At 35.6% G+C, this 14,914-nt stretch overlaps 2 protein-coding genes across 5 annotated transcripts; one reads left to right on the top strand and one right to left on the bottom strand.

The window, feature by feature from the left end:
* Positions 1-199: 199 nt before the first annotated feature.
* LOC106100854 (cytochrome P450 9e2-like) lies at positions 200-5,872 on the bottom strand. Of its 4 annotated transcripts, XM_013279917.1 has the most exons (12): positions 5,781-5,872; positions 5,232-5,447; positions 3,004-3,206; positions 2,654-2,817; positions 2,248-2,385; positions 1,887-2,083; positions 1,582-1,717; positions 1,374-1,469; positions 997-1,218; positions 807-907; positions 491-659; positions 200-410 (listed from the first exon to the last, which is right to left on the bottom strand). In XM_013279917.1, exons 3-12 carry the CDS (start codon positions 3,204-3,206, stop codon positions 244-246), a joined length of 1,593 nt encoding a protein of 530 aa, XP_013135371.1. In that variant the 5' UTR covers positions 5,232-5,447; positions 5,781-5,872; the 3' UTR covers positions 200-243. The 4 variants fall into 4 exon arrangements, with proteins under 4 accessions (XP_013135371.1, XP_013135370.1, XP_013135367.1 ...); XM_013279916.1 differs by lacking the exon at positions 5,232-5,447; XM_013279913.1 differs by lacking the exon at positions 5,232-5,447 and having other exon boundaries at positions 5,767-5,872.
* Positions 5,873-7,774: 1,902 nt separating this feature from the next.
* Positions 7,775-13,004, top strand: LOC106100853 (cytochrome P450 9e2-like). Its single transcript, XM_013279912.1, has 11 exons — positions 7,775-7,865; positions 9,148-9,347; positions 9,534-9,697; positions 9,900-10,037; positions 10,120-10,322; positions 10,576-10,711; positions 11,193-11,288; positions 11,457-11,678; positions 11,787-11,887; positions 12,107-12,275; positions 12,701-13,004. Exons 2-11 carry the CDS (start codon positions 9,148-9,150, stop codon positions 12,865-12,867), a joined length of 1,596 nt encoding a protein of 531 aa, XP_013135366.1. The 5' UTR covers positions 7,775-7,865; the 3' UTR covers positions 12,868-13,004.
* The last annotated feature ends 1,910 nt before the right edge of the window (positions 13,005-14,914 follow it).

Raw genomic sequence — 14,914 nt, forward strand, 5'->3', positions numbered from 1 at the left:
AGTTGTGCGTGAGGTGAAAATATTCAAAAGCGCCATCTGTTTTCGATATCCTGAAAATCTTTGAAGCATTTTCACAAGTGGTCACAAGATGGCAGTAAATATTACTGAAATAAACAATTTGTCAATAAAAAAAAAAACTTTATTTAAATAACATTATTTTCACTGTTTATACTTATTAAAAAAATAAAAAAAATGTTAATAAATCTTAAACTTGACATATTTATTTCAAACTGGTTCTTTTGTTTACTCCCTAAGAGTGAACTTCAGCCAGTGTCCACCTTTCAACCTGATGTTGAAAGTGTCTGGGGATAGTTTAGCCGGGATGCAAGTCTTCTCGCACGTGGAGACCTGCACGTGCAGCAGCAGCTGGTACAGCAACACCTTCACCTCACACAGAGCGAACCTGGAACCTGGATACAAACAATTCAAAATTGTAAGCTACGGCATTTCTTCGGATAATGTAGCAATTGAATGAAGTAAAAATATTAACCGATACAGTTCCTGGGACCGAGGCCGAAGGGCATGTAGGTGAAAGGCTTGATGAGGTGCCTGCGCTCTTCAGAGAAGCGCTCCGGGTCGAAGTGAAGAGGTCGCGGGTAGTACGCAGGGTCGCGGTGAATAGACCAAGCCGGGATCATGATCGACTCGCCCTTCCGCACCTAAGAAATATTTCTTACGCTGGGGCCGTTGACTTTAATTAAATCAAGTATATGTTTAAAAAAAGTATAGCAAAACTGAATTTTAAAGTGTGTGAAAAGTAATTAGTATATTGAATTTAAAACCACATTTCCATAAAAAAGACTTACCACATAGTCAACATTACAATTTTTATTTGCTTTTCCTAAGCTGTAATCTTTGACACAAAGTCTGTCCAATGCTAAAGCGGGGGGCCACAGTCTGAGCACCTCTGAAAAGAAATATTCATAGAGGTTATATAACCAATAATCTAATTCTAAATGTTCCTAATGAAAGTAGCGTTTTATATTGTTAACTAACCAGACACGACCATATCCAGATAGGGCATGCTCTGTATTGAGGTGTAATCGATTGCTCCCTTGTTCTTGTCGTCGTACTCGCGTATCTCCTGGTACAGACGCTCCTGTACGTCAGGGTGCAGCGCCATCTCGTGAAGCGAGAACGACATCGCCGCGGAGATCGCCTCGAAGCCCGCAATGAAGAACAGCACCGCCTGTGCCACCAGGTCAGTGTCGGACCACACTAAAACGCAATCATGTTAGTAAAATTTATCAAAACGCAACTCTGCATTCGCAAAGTTCAAGTCAACCTTACCCCCGAATTGTGGACAACGATGTCAATAATTAAAAAAATAGTTTATAAGACGAATCGTATTGGTTAAATATGCAAGTACTTACCACGTTCAACATTCTTCTTGCCAACAGAAGACTCTTCGACAGTAGCGAAGCCTGCATCTGTGTCAACGGCGGATTTTTCTTCGTGTAGCAAACGACCTAAACAATTTAATAGCATGGTAATTAGAATTGACTTTGTTATGGTTGCGCGTTCAAAAACTAGATGGCGTTGATTGGCTATAGAAGTGAATTCACATTTGTCGTTCATTACCTTTCTTGGCTTCCATTAATAGATGTATCATATCAGGTCTGACGATCTGCTTGGCTTCGCGATCATTCATAGTGCCCAGTACCAGGTTTATGAAGAAGTTCTTTGTCGCCGAAGTGAAAAGACTCACGCGAAGAACCTGAAAAGAACATTTTATCAATGACATGTTTGTATTTTTGCTAATGTTATTTAACAATAATACATAGGCTTCTCTTTTTTTTTAATTCCACGCAGATGGAGTTGCGGCCGAAAGTTAGTTTGTTATACATGTGGAAAAAATCGAGTAAAGTTAAGATTGTGTAACTGACCTTTGAAATGTTGGGCCAAGAAATGAGCAACAGAAACTTGAGCAACTGATTAAAGTCGAAAGTAGAAGCGACTTTTCCCATCTTGTAGAACTCGTTGTCTCTGTTCGTGTGGGAATCCACTTTCAGACCGAAAGCGCAGGAGGCGATTACGTCATTCGTATATCGCGTCGTCAAGTCCTTGCAGTCGACGACGATAGCTTAAAGAAATTAAAAATGTTTTAGCTGACAAGAAAGAACTCTCTCTTCTCTCTCTCTGTCTCTCTCTCTATAAATATATATATGACTTTAGAGAGTATAATAATTAATAGCATTTTCTTTGTATAAAAAAATATTAGATTATTTTAAAATTGATACAACTTACTTTTAGAATTCTTTAATTTTACCCTCAAGGATTCCATCATCTTCTCACCAACTTCGACCATGAACGGCACCATGAGCCGCATCTTGGAGCTTGTGAAGGCGGGGCTCAAAGTCGACCGCATGTCTTTCCACTCCTGACCTGTTTACATAAACACTTTAACTGCGAACATATCAAGTTAAACCTATTTTGCATGTATGATCTGTCTCGTAGCAAAGTGTATTGCACAATTACTTAGTAATAGATCCCTTGCATCATTTACAATTTAAATCAGTTAAATATGCAATTATCTATTGTACTTTGCAGCAATTCTTAAACTCCTAGTATACTAATACTGTAAATCCACTAGTGACCTGAAATAGAATGAGTTAAAGCAAAAATAGAATCACCCTTATGCTAATTAATTTACCTTTTAAAGCGAACAGATTCCGTCCAAACAAAGGGTCGAATTGTTCATCGACGAAGGCGCGATGGTCGAGGAAGTACTCGAAGTCCCTCACTGCTATCTTCTTTATCAGCTCGATGTCCTTAATCATCACCATCGGGTTTAAGAACTCGTATCTGCCCACGAATCTATATGAAATATCGCTTTTTTTTACTATTTGTAGGCTCTTATTCTATTAATGCCAGGAACTAATTAACGACAATGAACTTCAAATTTGTGATCGCAGATGTTCATATCACAACAATAAGTCATGTTAAATGAAAAATGAAATAATTATTCTAAGATACCATTGTTTGTAAAACATCACACTAAACCTGTCTTCAGGGAAAGCATCATATAGCTTCTCGATGCTGTCTGAGAAGTGCTCCTGTCGCAAAGTTATCCTGGCCATGTTGCCGACGGGCGGCAGGGGGCGCAGCGAGCGCACGCCGTACCGACTGAACCTTGAGTACACCTGCCGGAAGTACAGCCACGCCGCGCAACTAGCAGTCAACACCCAGATCACTAGCAGCAACATCTGTTAAAACAAATAGGCTAGGCTAGGATCCTCGGTAGTGCAGGGGTAAGCTGACTACGTGTAAAGAAGTCATGTGTTAAATCTCCACCGTGTACTGAGTTTTTGATTTTCTAACTTCATTTGTACATAATACATATTAGACTAGCTTGGTCTACCAAGGTGTAGTTGTTCTTAACTTAGGGTCAGATGCTGGGGCTACAGTCAGGTGTAAAGATAAATAAATGTTGAGTTTAACAAAGGATGACAAAAACAATGAATATGTAGGTCTTCAACCCTTATAGCACAAATACGCTTATCAAAACATGACAATTTGTTTTCATTGTTAACAAATTGCATTGTCATTTTGCTAACACGACGAAATTGATAAGTTATCTTAATGTAGTGGAGAGTGTTGATAAAATGAAGAGTACTTAAAAACTAACAACTAATCGAAGAGATATAAAGTAGACTCAATATTAGCTGCGTAGAAGATATGTTTCTTGTAAAGCACAATGTTTTATCTAACGTAATGGAAACGGTATTTTGTTCCCTTAACATGAAAATGTTAAATACACTATTTTTTACCTAAAAAAAAAGCTTACTGAGTGTACTAAGGGAAGGTTTTGGGAATTACTCAAGTGTGGCTGTTGAACGTAGGAAATCTTGTGTACTTTCACAACACATATAATATAGGGGCAAAGTCTACAAAGCATCCGATCATCATCTCCCCTGCCTTATCCTACTCCCGTAAGGTCGGCGCACCGGGTTTCCGTCCTCCAAAGCACTCTATCATCCGTCATCTCAGTCATCACTTCCTTCTTAATCATGTCACCTTTCACGCAATTCATCCATCTCTTTCTAGGTCTATCTCTACCGATGTACCCCTCCACATTCATAACTAACGTCCTTCTTGTTACATGCGATTCATCCCTTCTCATAACATGCCCATACCATTCTAACCTTTTACTCCTTATTTTCACAACAACTGGGGCTACTCTCAAACTTCCTCTAATATACTCATTTCGTATATTATCCAATCGTGTTACCCCACACATCCATCTTAACTGTCGCATTTCCGCCACATGTATTCTCCTTTCATCCCTCCCTTTTACTGCCCAACATTCAGATCCATACATCATGACAGGTCTTACGACGGTTTCTATAAAGCATCCGACATGAAGTAAAAAAAAGAAAATATTGTTAAACGTTATCTAGCGCATCAGTTTAAGACAAGCTAATTAAAAGTCAACTATCACATTATCTGACCCTTTGCAATTTACGTAATGAAATTGGGTAGTTACAAAATTGTAAGAAAAATTAACTTTTCTGAACATAATTAACATTAACCTGTCAATCTGATAATGTTGAATAAGTGATATAAATGATGATTTTTTATTTTCTTTTCTGACTGGGTGGTATAAAAGCGCGGCTCTGTATGGTGGCTCTACGTGGCGGGAGTACTAGAGTGCAAGGATCGCTTGTTGGCTGTAGGCGCTCGAGTAAATCCTAAAATCCTCGCTGTACTCCCCCTGCCCCCTTGTTATTTCATCACATTTGTTGACATCAAATTAATCGTTTATGCTATAGAAGGTCAAGGTCACAATGGAACTTACACATAAAAACAAACACACTCACAAAAAACTTCACCATGAGTCAGTTGCGTAAAACATTTGGTAATGAGAAAATATCATAAAAACACTATAATACAGGACTGGCTTCATTTAGATTTTGTTATATTATGAAGTGTGCAGTTAGAGGTCGAATTACATTTAATTATTAGTTAAGGAACAATGTTTTGTTTACACTGCACGGTTCACTGCAAAAAATATGTAATTACATCCGTAGTTAGTGTTTATTAAAATACATAGAGATGTTTAAGAATTCAAGATATCTTTATAATAAAACATTATATTAATAAACAGTAAAATATTAATGAAGAAAAGCGTAATTATCTCTTCTTTGATTTCGAAAATGATAATATTTTAACTACTTACTTTACTATTTTACATTGTATTTATACAATTAAAACTATAAACAAATTTGTACCTCAACAAAGTATCGACATTCAAATTATTTAGCAAAAGAAATTATCCTCCTTTTGTATCACTTGTATAACTTCACTTCAGTCAGAACTAATAAACAAAGTCCTTATTGCAAATGCAACGCCTCCGTAGGACCAACTTGTTATATAGAGTTGACGACACTCATCTGACGTCTCTACATACACAATACACACCGTCCTTGTGCAACTGCACTTAATAACTATATACAAGATAAAGTGGAAGATTTTGTTGCAGTTGTTAATGATAAACAACTTGGAACATCGAATTAGAAACCTATGAATGAATATACCTAGAAATGTACCCATCGAATCGAATCCTAGAACGAAAGTGGTGCAGTAAACACTGGACTTGAAATTAATAGCCCTTGTTCGATCCTATACGCGCTTTTTACGTGACGTGTAAAACTGCGGGACATTACATGTACAGTCAGGTAAGTTATTAGTCAGTGTACATAATTATAGTACACGAGGACTGATAGTTGAGTATATCTTATCTGTATTGACGGAACTGCAACCTACTGGCATGTACTCACAAGTACTTCTCCACGAGTTTCTACTATTAATTAAACTTTTAAAACGCGTATTATTTAGGTTCTTATACATAATCTGTCTTTGTAAAATATAGAACAATAATATTTAAATAATTGACACTTGATGTGAAATGTCGCAAAAATTTCAGCGCCAAAACATTATTGCCAAAACATTGGATTAAAAATGTAAAGGGATCTTAGTTTTATTGATAGAAAGCGAGAGGGTGTCAATATGCTTGTAAAAAATATTTTTGTATTGGCGATAAAAACTAAACGATAATAACATGAAGTTTTTGCTGGTTGCAGTCTCGGTGACCTCGGTTCAATCATGAGGTTATAAGTACTAAATCAAAAGACTAACAAAAACATGAATGCTTTGTTGATTGTAATTTTTAAATATTTTTTACAATTAGTTGACCGTAAAATCGTAAATGAAGTTTTTTTCGTTGGTGTTCCTTTTTTCGTTAAGATAAGGTAAAGATTGACTATGTGAGTCTTATAATTTCCACCATATAATTACCATTAGTTCTAATGTCCATCTTTCAATCCTCTTTCTCTGGGACTGAGTCTGATGGTGGAGGATACGCATAGGAAGGGGAAATGTCCTCTTTATGTGCGTCTTCTCCTACATTAATTAATGGTAGGCAACACATCTGCAATCTATACTTTTATAATAAAGCGTAAACACACACTTCTTTGTTGCTTAAGATGTCAGCAATTACAGCAAATTTTTTGAATAATTCTTTTTTTAATAAAAAGCCCTACACTTACGTCACGCTTTAGGCTATATATTTGCACACCATTAAACATAGAAGGTAAATATTTTGGATAAAAACCCGAATGTGGGAAAGAGACCACAAGTTGTTGCCAACATCAAGGAAGCAAGATTGCCAAGTTTTGTCATGTCATGCCATTTTGACATTTGCAATAGACAATTTGACACATGTAAACAATAAAAGATTATTTTATAATTTCATGCGGATGAAGCCGCAGGGAACAGCTAGTTGTAGATATCAGCTGTCACTTACTTCGGCGACTCCAAATGGCCGCTCGCTCGCCACCTTATAAAAAAATCGACATAAACAAAGCATAGGTATGCACTCACAAGATAATTTAAATTTGAAACATTCCACTGAATCATCTTTAATCGTAATTCGTCTACGTCGATAAATACAAGTAAAAGCTGATGATGACGAAGGAATTTCAGAAAAATATAGATAACGATTGAACTCATTAATATTCTATAAAGAGTTTCAAATATATAGAGGAGGCAGTTGTCCAATAATCATCACTGACATTATTTATTGTTAGATCCCAAAAACATGGAAATTATTGCCAAAAAGAGTCGTTTAATGATATTTTAATGTTTATGTTTAGTTACATTTTATTTTGCAATACTGTTTAGTTTATTTTATAACAAAAGATGGAGCTTATTAAAATTCGAATTTATAATAATAATAGTACACGATACACGACTTGACTGATATTACCTCTCAAAGAAAGTACCGGTAATAAGTTTTATTCACTATGCCTCGTCTATTTATTATGTAAGTGTCTTCTATATTGCACAATCATTTTAAATATATCACGATATGTTATTTTTCAATATAGTTACTCGTATATATGTTTAACACTAATAATGGCTCGTGGCTTGCCGTCATTTTTTTAACAAGATTTATTTTTCATTGTATTTTCATACATTTATTGATAACGAAACAATAAAATTTTATTGAAGCTAATGATTTGTCTACTACAAAGTACTCGTACTGAGATTTATAAGACATTACCGTTACATGTTTCAATTGCGATTGTTTTTTGGAACAAATTATAATAACAAATCGTAGAGGCTTGTTTTAAATTAAGTAGATGTCACAAATATGTATAGGTTATCTTTATGTTAAGTACTCTAATCTTGTTTATTATTTTTTAATATTTATCATTGTGGAACTGGATGTATATAGAGATATACAAAGACGTATATAATGTGTTGTACTCGATCAGTTGTGTCGTCCGCAGCTACCGGAAAGAAACAATAATTTTTTTGTTGCTATATTTTGAAGTACATAAGCGAAATAAATAAAAAAAACAGTGAGTATTATTTTATATCTGTAATTACAATGTCTGATATTTTTGTGTAGCAAATTGGATGCTGCAAAAGGTAATTCATTTACTAAATTGTACAAAGATTATATTCCGTAGAAGCGACAACGCTTCACGTTATCCGATTTTTGACCGACTTCCCAAAAGAAGGAGGTACTCAATTCGTCTGTATGTTTTTTTTTTGTGTATTTAATGCAACGAAAATGATGCCAATCATATAATATGTTTTTATTATTTTCCTTAATCACAATTAAAAAAAATTGCAAGGTAAGTTTTTATCGAACAGCAGCAGGTTCTCTTTGTTTTTTTCTGTTTGTCATTGTTTAATTTTCAACGTATAAGTATGTGTGTGTGAAGTTTTGATTTACCGTGAGTTTTCAGTTTTTTAAAAATAAGCTTACGTTTCATTTACTTTAAATCTTTAGCAAAACCTGTGGTGTTCTTTTTTGGATTTTTTTATTTTATCTTAAATTACGTCAATTTGAATAAACTCTTAGTTTCGTTTTCTAAACAATTCTTGTTTGAACAATGATATATCTCTAGGTTTTAGTTAAAAAATACGAAACTATACAATATTTGTGACTGTCTGTCTGTGTTAAAAAATCATCATGTTAATAATCATTGAATGACACAGACCTTTACCGAGACAATCATTTTTTGTGTTAGAAATCGATAAGGCAGTAGATATTAAAAAATTGAAACGGAACTATAAATAAATAGTAGAGCGAATATGTTTATGTTAATGTAGCATTGTAAAATTTTTATTACTTCTTTGACAAACACCAACATACAATTAATTAGTAGTAGGTGAGGTTTCCGTAACTCCAAGACTATTGCGTTTACGTAGGGTGGAAGACAACAGGGAACATTTTTAATTGAATCTTGCTAAGACGAGTAACCTAAGATGCGTCACAAGTTGATCACTTAACCCTAATAGTCAGTGTAATTAACAATCACATTATAATAGTCAAAACAAAAATAATATTCGTGTAAAAACAGTTGTAGGCAAAACAGTAATTTGTTTTTATATAATAAAGGTATGAGTCGACAAAAATTATGTGATTATAAATACATAATAATAATATCGTATGCAGATAACATTATTTGAGATAAAAAAAAAGCTAATGGTCTGAATTTACATTTGAAATCTCGTAATTTAACATTCAGATTTATTTCCGAACGGTGGAAGTAGTTTCTAGGAGCGATTTCTGCACTCCATAAATTCTTAATATCCGTAAAGTTCTTTGCTGACGTAGTTTTTGTTTGTCAGATGGCGCTAGTGTTCTTGCTGTCGGCGGTCGCGGTGGCGCTTGCGCTGTACTTGCGGCATGTGTACTCAAGGTTCAGCAGCTGCGGCGTGAAGAACCTCACCCCGCTCCCGGTCCTGGGCAACATGGCGCGCATCGCCACCCGCATGGAGCATTTCACGAAAAACATGCAGAGGATCTACAACGTCGGCGCTGGAGATAGGTAACGTGCTTTTCTAGGTTTCTTTTGACTGCTGAAATTAAATATGAAACTAGATTGTGTCAGCTACTTGTTGTAGAGCTCGGCTATAATTGCAAAAGCAAGCAGTTAACATAATGTGTTATATTTAATTATTTGGAAGTGTTATTCACACACTATTGTTTTCAATCGTTTCTTTCCATTTTACAGATTTGTAGGAAAATATGAATTTCTTGATCCTGTGGTGATGATAAAGGACATCGACCTGATAAAGACAATAACTGTGAAGGACTTTGAACATTTTCTGGATCATCGCAATTTTGTTGACGAGAAAATTGACTCGTGCTTTGGAAGAAACTTGTTTTCATTGAAGGGTATTTAGTGAACTCTGTTTTTTAATCTTCTTTAAAAGTAAATTATTAAATTTCTCAAGTCGTTTTGTTTCAATGTATATAGGCTGATAGAAAATATTAGTTAAAAAATGTTTTTTAAAATCACAATGTAAGGATAAGGGGAAAGATGACTAACATTAAGGACCTTGACTTTTATAACCTAAAAATTACATTATTTTTTCAGGTGAAGAATGGAAGGAGATGCGATCGACTCTAAGCCCAGCCTTCACCAGTTCCAAGATACGCTCGATGGTGCCGTTCATGGTCGAAACTGGCGATAAGATGATTAACTCCTTAAGAATGAAAATAAAAAAATCAGGAAGTAGGCAATTTTAATTTGAAACTATGACTTTAGGCTGAAAATGCTGGTTGTCTAATACCTTTCTAATAATGTTATTTTGTAGATAATTCAATCCACGTAGACTGTAAGGATTTGACGACTCGCTATGCTAATGACGTCATCGCTACTTGTGCTTTCGGCCTCCAAGTCGACTCTCACTTAGAAGAGAACAATACTTTTTACAAGAAGGGCAAGGAGGCTGCCACATTCAACTTTAAGCAACTTCTCAAATTCTTTACACTAACTTCTTGGCCAAAGATTTCGAAGGTAAATAAATAAGTATTTTCAATAATGATTATTTATGTTAGAATAAGCTGCTTTTTACTCACTTATCTGACAAATGGTTCATGATCGACTGGGGTACATTTCAAATACCTCTTTTTTAATTTGACTTCTGACAAACTAGACAGATTAGATAAAATACTCTTATCAATTGAAGAAACACGGAAAGAACAGGTTCCTCTGGCGCTACCGACTTCTTTTCCAATTTTCCTCCTTAAAGAAGAACTTTATGTCACAGGTGTTCCGGATAACTCTGTTCTCCGAAGAAACAAGATTTTTCTTCCGGGACTTGGTGCTGAACACAATTAACGATCGCGAAACAAAACAAATCATCCGGCCTGACATGATCCATCTGTTGATGGAAGCCAAGAAAGGTATCTGAATTTATTTGTGTACTAACTGTCGTCTACGACTTTGTCCGTGATCAAAAATCTTCAATAAGCTACTATTAAGTGTTTTTCCAGACTATGTTCTACAAGTATACCAAATTTTGGCGACATCCTTTATACAGTTTTGGAGATCCTACGTGTTGAGTAACAAACATCCAAATAAACTTTCGCATATATAATATTAGTAGGATTTGTAACAAAAAATAATAACTATCGCTGTACTGAAATACAAAAAGGTAGTAGATAAGTGAAGAAAATGGAGTAATGGCATATTTGCATCTTCAGAGCCGGATTTCACGCCTGTCATTTGTAATTTTATCTATACAATGGAATCGGACTAGTCTTGCAACATTTGTGCATTCCCTACATCTATTTCGAATTAATGAATATTAAAATTAAATCCGCCATGTTACAATTTCAATAAATTTAATTCTGACTATCTTTCATCACTTCCGAAGTATTTAAGGTAACTTAAGACACGAGGACAGGAGTGGTCAGGATACGGACGCTGGCTTTGCCACTGTCGAGGAGTCAGCTGTTGGAAGAAAGAACATCGATCGCGGTAAGTTCTTAATATCACACTTTAAAGATTTGTTTACCTTTCTTATACGTAGAGGTTTCTCTTTACCATATGTTCTTTTTATTTTAAGCAATATTTCAATCCTCACAATAGTATCAGTGATTAGATACAGCTAGGCTTTTGTCTTAGTTAATAAATGTTATGTTTCAGTGTGGACGGACAATGACCTGGTGGCGCAAGTGATCTTGTTCTTCATCGCGGGCTTCGACACGGTATCGACGGCTATGTCTTTCGCGCTGCACGAGCTGGCCGCCAACCCGGAGGTGCAGGAGCGGTTGCACCAAGAGATAAAGGAGTGCCATCTCAAAAACAACGGCAAAATTGACTTCAACTTCATACAAGAACTGAAGTATTTGGACATGGTTGTTTCGGGTAAGCTAAATGTAATTGCTATGCTTAGTGCACTGCTGCAATACAATTGCAAACATTGACTTATTAGTTAAGGTTTGTAAAAACAAAAGTGTGAACTTGTTTTTTTAGAGGTGTTGAGATTGTGGCCTCCTGGCGTGACGATGGACAGACTCTGTGTCAAGGATTACAATTTAGGAAAATGTAATGAAAAGTCAACGAAAGACTATGTCGTAAGTAAACTTGTTTACGTACCAAGATACTATAAGATAAAATTTTTAATGATTTTATAGAGATACGAACTAATATAGTAGTATATCCCGAATCTTATCTCACTTTTTGTGATAACAAAAACTTTGGATATCCGGTAGTTGTTTTCTTATTGTTTTGACACGCTTTGCTTCTTTTATGTTGACTAATTAACTAATTAACTACATTGTCAAATGTTTTAGGTGCGCAAAGGTGAGTCGATCATAATCCCGACATGGTCCATCCACCGCGACCCCGTGTATTACCCGCGACCTCTCCACTTCGACCCGGAGCGCTTCTCTGAGGAGCGGAAGCATCTCATCCAACCCTTCACCTATATGCCCTTCGGTCTCGGGCCCAGAAACTGCATCGGTTAGTATTCTTACTTCATTCGATTATCTATACTATCTATACTAAAGTAATAAAGCGTAAACACACACTTCTTTGTTGCTTAAGATGTCAGCAATCACAGCATATTTTCGAATAACTCCTTTTAATAAAGAGCCCTACACTTACGTCACGCTTTAGGTTATATATTTTCAGGCCGTTAGACTTAGGGGTAAATATTTTGGATAAAAACCCTAATGTGGGAAAGAGACCATAAGTTGTTGCAAACATCAAGGAAGCAAGGTTGCCATGGCTTGACATCATGTCATTAGCAATTGATAACCTGAACAATGTGGACAATAAAATATTTTTTTTATAATTTCATACGGTTGAAGTCGAATGGGAACAGCTAGTCACAGATAAAATAAAGACACGCCCAAGTGTACATAAATTGTATTTTATTTGTCCAGGTTCCAGGTTTGCGTTGTGTGAGGTGAAGGTGCTGCTGTACCAGCTGCTACTGAACGTGCAGCTGGCCCCGAGCGAGAAGACCAGCATTCCAGTGCAGTTGGCCACCGACAATTTCAATCTTCGAATCAAAGGCGGTCACTGGGTAGACCTTAAGCTTAGGGAGTGAATAACTTCTTTATATTAACAATTTCACCTTATCTGTAATAAATGATGTTAAGTGTAACTTTAATTTGATCATTATTAAACTTATGAACTGTTTTTAGCTATTGTAATTGTTTTTGGAAACAAATGAAGTTAAATATACCTTTTTATTACTTTGATGATCGAATGGCTCATTTGCACAATATTCCCACCATTGGTTTTATTATAAACTAACTGTTAATCGCGACTTTACTCGGGTAAAATGAAAAAGTAATAAAGAACATAGTTTATGTTACACACTGATAACGTTTCTAATGGTGAAAGTATTTTTGAAATCGGACAAGTATTTTTTGAGATATTCCAATAGATACAAAAATACAAATCTTTCCTCTTGATGCTATTAGTATAGACGTATGGTAGAAACAACTCATCAGTACTTTGAACGCTGGTACAATAACAAAGCGCGTAACGAAACAAGTTTTGCATAGAATTTATTATTTGCATATTTATAGTGTTTTACGGTTGAAGTCTTGAATAAATTATCAGTCGAATTTAAATTGAATCTTATGTTATTTTTAATCGGTAACATAAAGTAGTTACTTAATAAATTATTGTATTATCATAAGTCTTACGAGTGTTATGATTATGACTATAATTGGAAACTTAGGCTTAAAAGCAAACCCTTTATCTCTCATTAAAAATAATAATATTTACAAAATAATTTGTTCACGGTGTGGGTAATTACCAAATTAATTAAACAAAAATAACAAAACCGTTATAAAGAAGCATTACGGTGAAAAAAAAGGAAAAATGAACAAAAAGCCAACATCACGCGGTGTTCCCAGGCGGTCACCCATCCAAGTACTGACCGCGCCCAACGTTGCTTAACTTCGGTGATCGGACGAGAACCGGTGTGTTCAACGTGGTATGGACGTTAATTACGATTGCTACAGCCGTTGGTTCGAAAAAAAACCAATTTACTTATAATTATTTATTATACTAAAAATTACAAATTAAATCTTAATTGCTAACTAATCTAACTATCCAATTCGAAGTGTGAATTTGGAATGTTCTTCTATTGTTTTTGTCACCTAATAACGCCTCGGGTCACGTTATGCAGCATCGGCGGTTAGTGCCTCGTGCCACTGCGCCTCGTGTCCTCTAATTTAGGTCGCATCGACGTCAATGCTGCGTATGCGATATTCCTTATGGCTATGTATGTAACACCTCCACCCTCAGACCAGCAACTATTTGAGAACGTTGAGCGAAAATGTTGCTGGGAATTCTGCATCGGGTCCTTTGAATCTTTTCTTCTGTACTTCTTCGTAAATTTGGGTTTTAGTTTTTTCAGGTGTCGGATTTTCTGCTGTGGTGATTCTCCATCGTTTATAGCTGAGCGCTATAATGATGAATATTGCTACACTGATTATGACAATGTAAAAAGGTATTGTGGTATGATATATGGTGTCTGACTGAGTTTTTATAAGTTTTGTTGGAGTTTCGAGCATTACTTGATCCTGAATGTCGTGAAGTCCTTGAAGGTTTATTGAGTTAAGGTGAATATGGTTCGCGGATGAAATTTGTTCTTTTAGATTATATGGAATTTTCATAAGTTTTAGGGGCTGACCTTTAATTTCATTGTCATCGTTAATGATTGTAAATTCTTGTGTCCTTAAGTAACAACTGATAGGAATGGTAATCAGGTAGCTTCCTTGTAACGAGGTGTAGTCAGTCCTTTCGCAGAATAATTCTACTCTCGTTGGATGGGGAAAGGACACCACAAAGTGTTGATCGTCCAGTTTTTCCATCGCTTCTTTGGCCAAGGAAATATTGATAAATCTACAGGAATCTTCTAAGACTTGGTTAGCGATAAGCTTTATGATGCAGTCTTCCTCCGCTCGTATTTGAGTTCCCACGTTCTTTTCGCACAGATACAAGGTGCTTAACTTCGGGCATTCTGCCTCTATGTACACATAATTTTTTTCACATGTTGCTATATATGGATGGAAAGGGATTAGGGCTTGGTTGTGTTTATTAGGTACGATTGATAATCGATATAGGTCATATATGTC

The sequence above is a fragment of the Papilio polytes genome, unplaced genomic scaffold (genome assembly GCF_000836215.1).
Source record: "Papilio polytes unplaced genomic scaffold, Ppol_1.0 DF824046.1, whole genome shotgun sequence".
Lineage (NCBI taxonomy): Eukaryota > Metazoa > Arthropoda > Insecta > Lepidoptera > Papilionidae > Papilio > Papilio polytes.

Bases quoted from the DNA above. Each gene is read 5' to 3' on its own strand.
- LOC106100853 (XM_013279912.1), top strand. From the start codon at position 9,148: ATGGCGCTAGTGTTCTTGCTGTCGGCGGTCGCGGTGGCGCTTGCGCTG. The intron at 9,698-9,899 runs GTATTTAGTGAA...TTATTTTTTCAG, and splicing joins AAACTTGTTTTCATTGAAGG to GTGAAGAATGGAAGGAGATG. The intron at 11,888-12,106 runs GTAAGTAAACTT...CAAATGTTTTAG, and splicing joins AGTCAACGAAAGACTATGTC to GTGCGCAAAGGTGAGTCGAT.
- LOC106100854 (XM_013279913.1), bottom strand. From the start codon at position 5,850: ATGTATAAGAACCTAAATAATACGCGTTTTAAAAGTTTAATTAATAGT. The intron at 2,084-2,247 runs GTAAGTTGTATC...AATTTCTTTAAG, and splicing joins AAAATTAAAGAATTCTAAAA to CTATCGTCGTCGACTGCAAG. The intron at 1,470-1,581 runs GTAATGAACGAC...TAAATTGTTTAG, and splicing joins ATTAATGGAAGCCAAGAAAG to GTCGTTTGCTACACGAAGAA.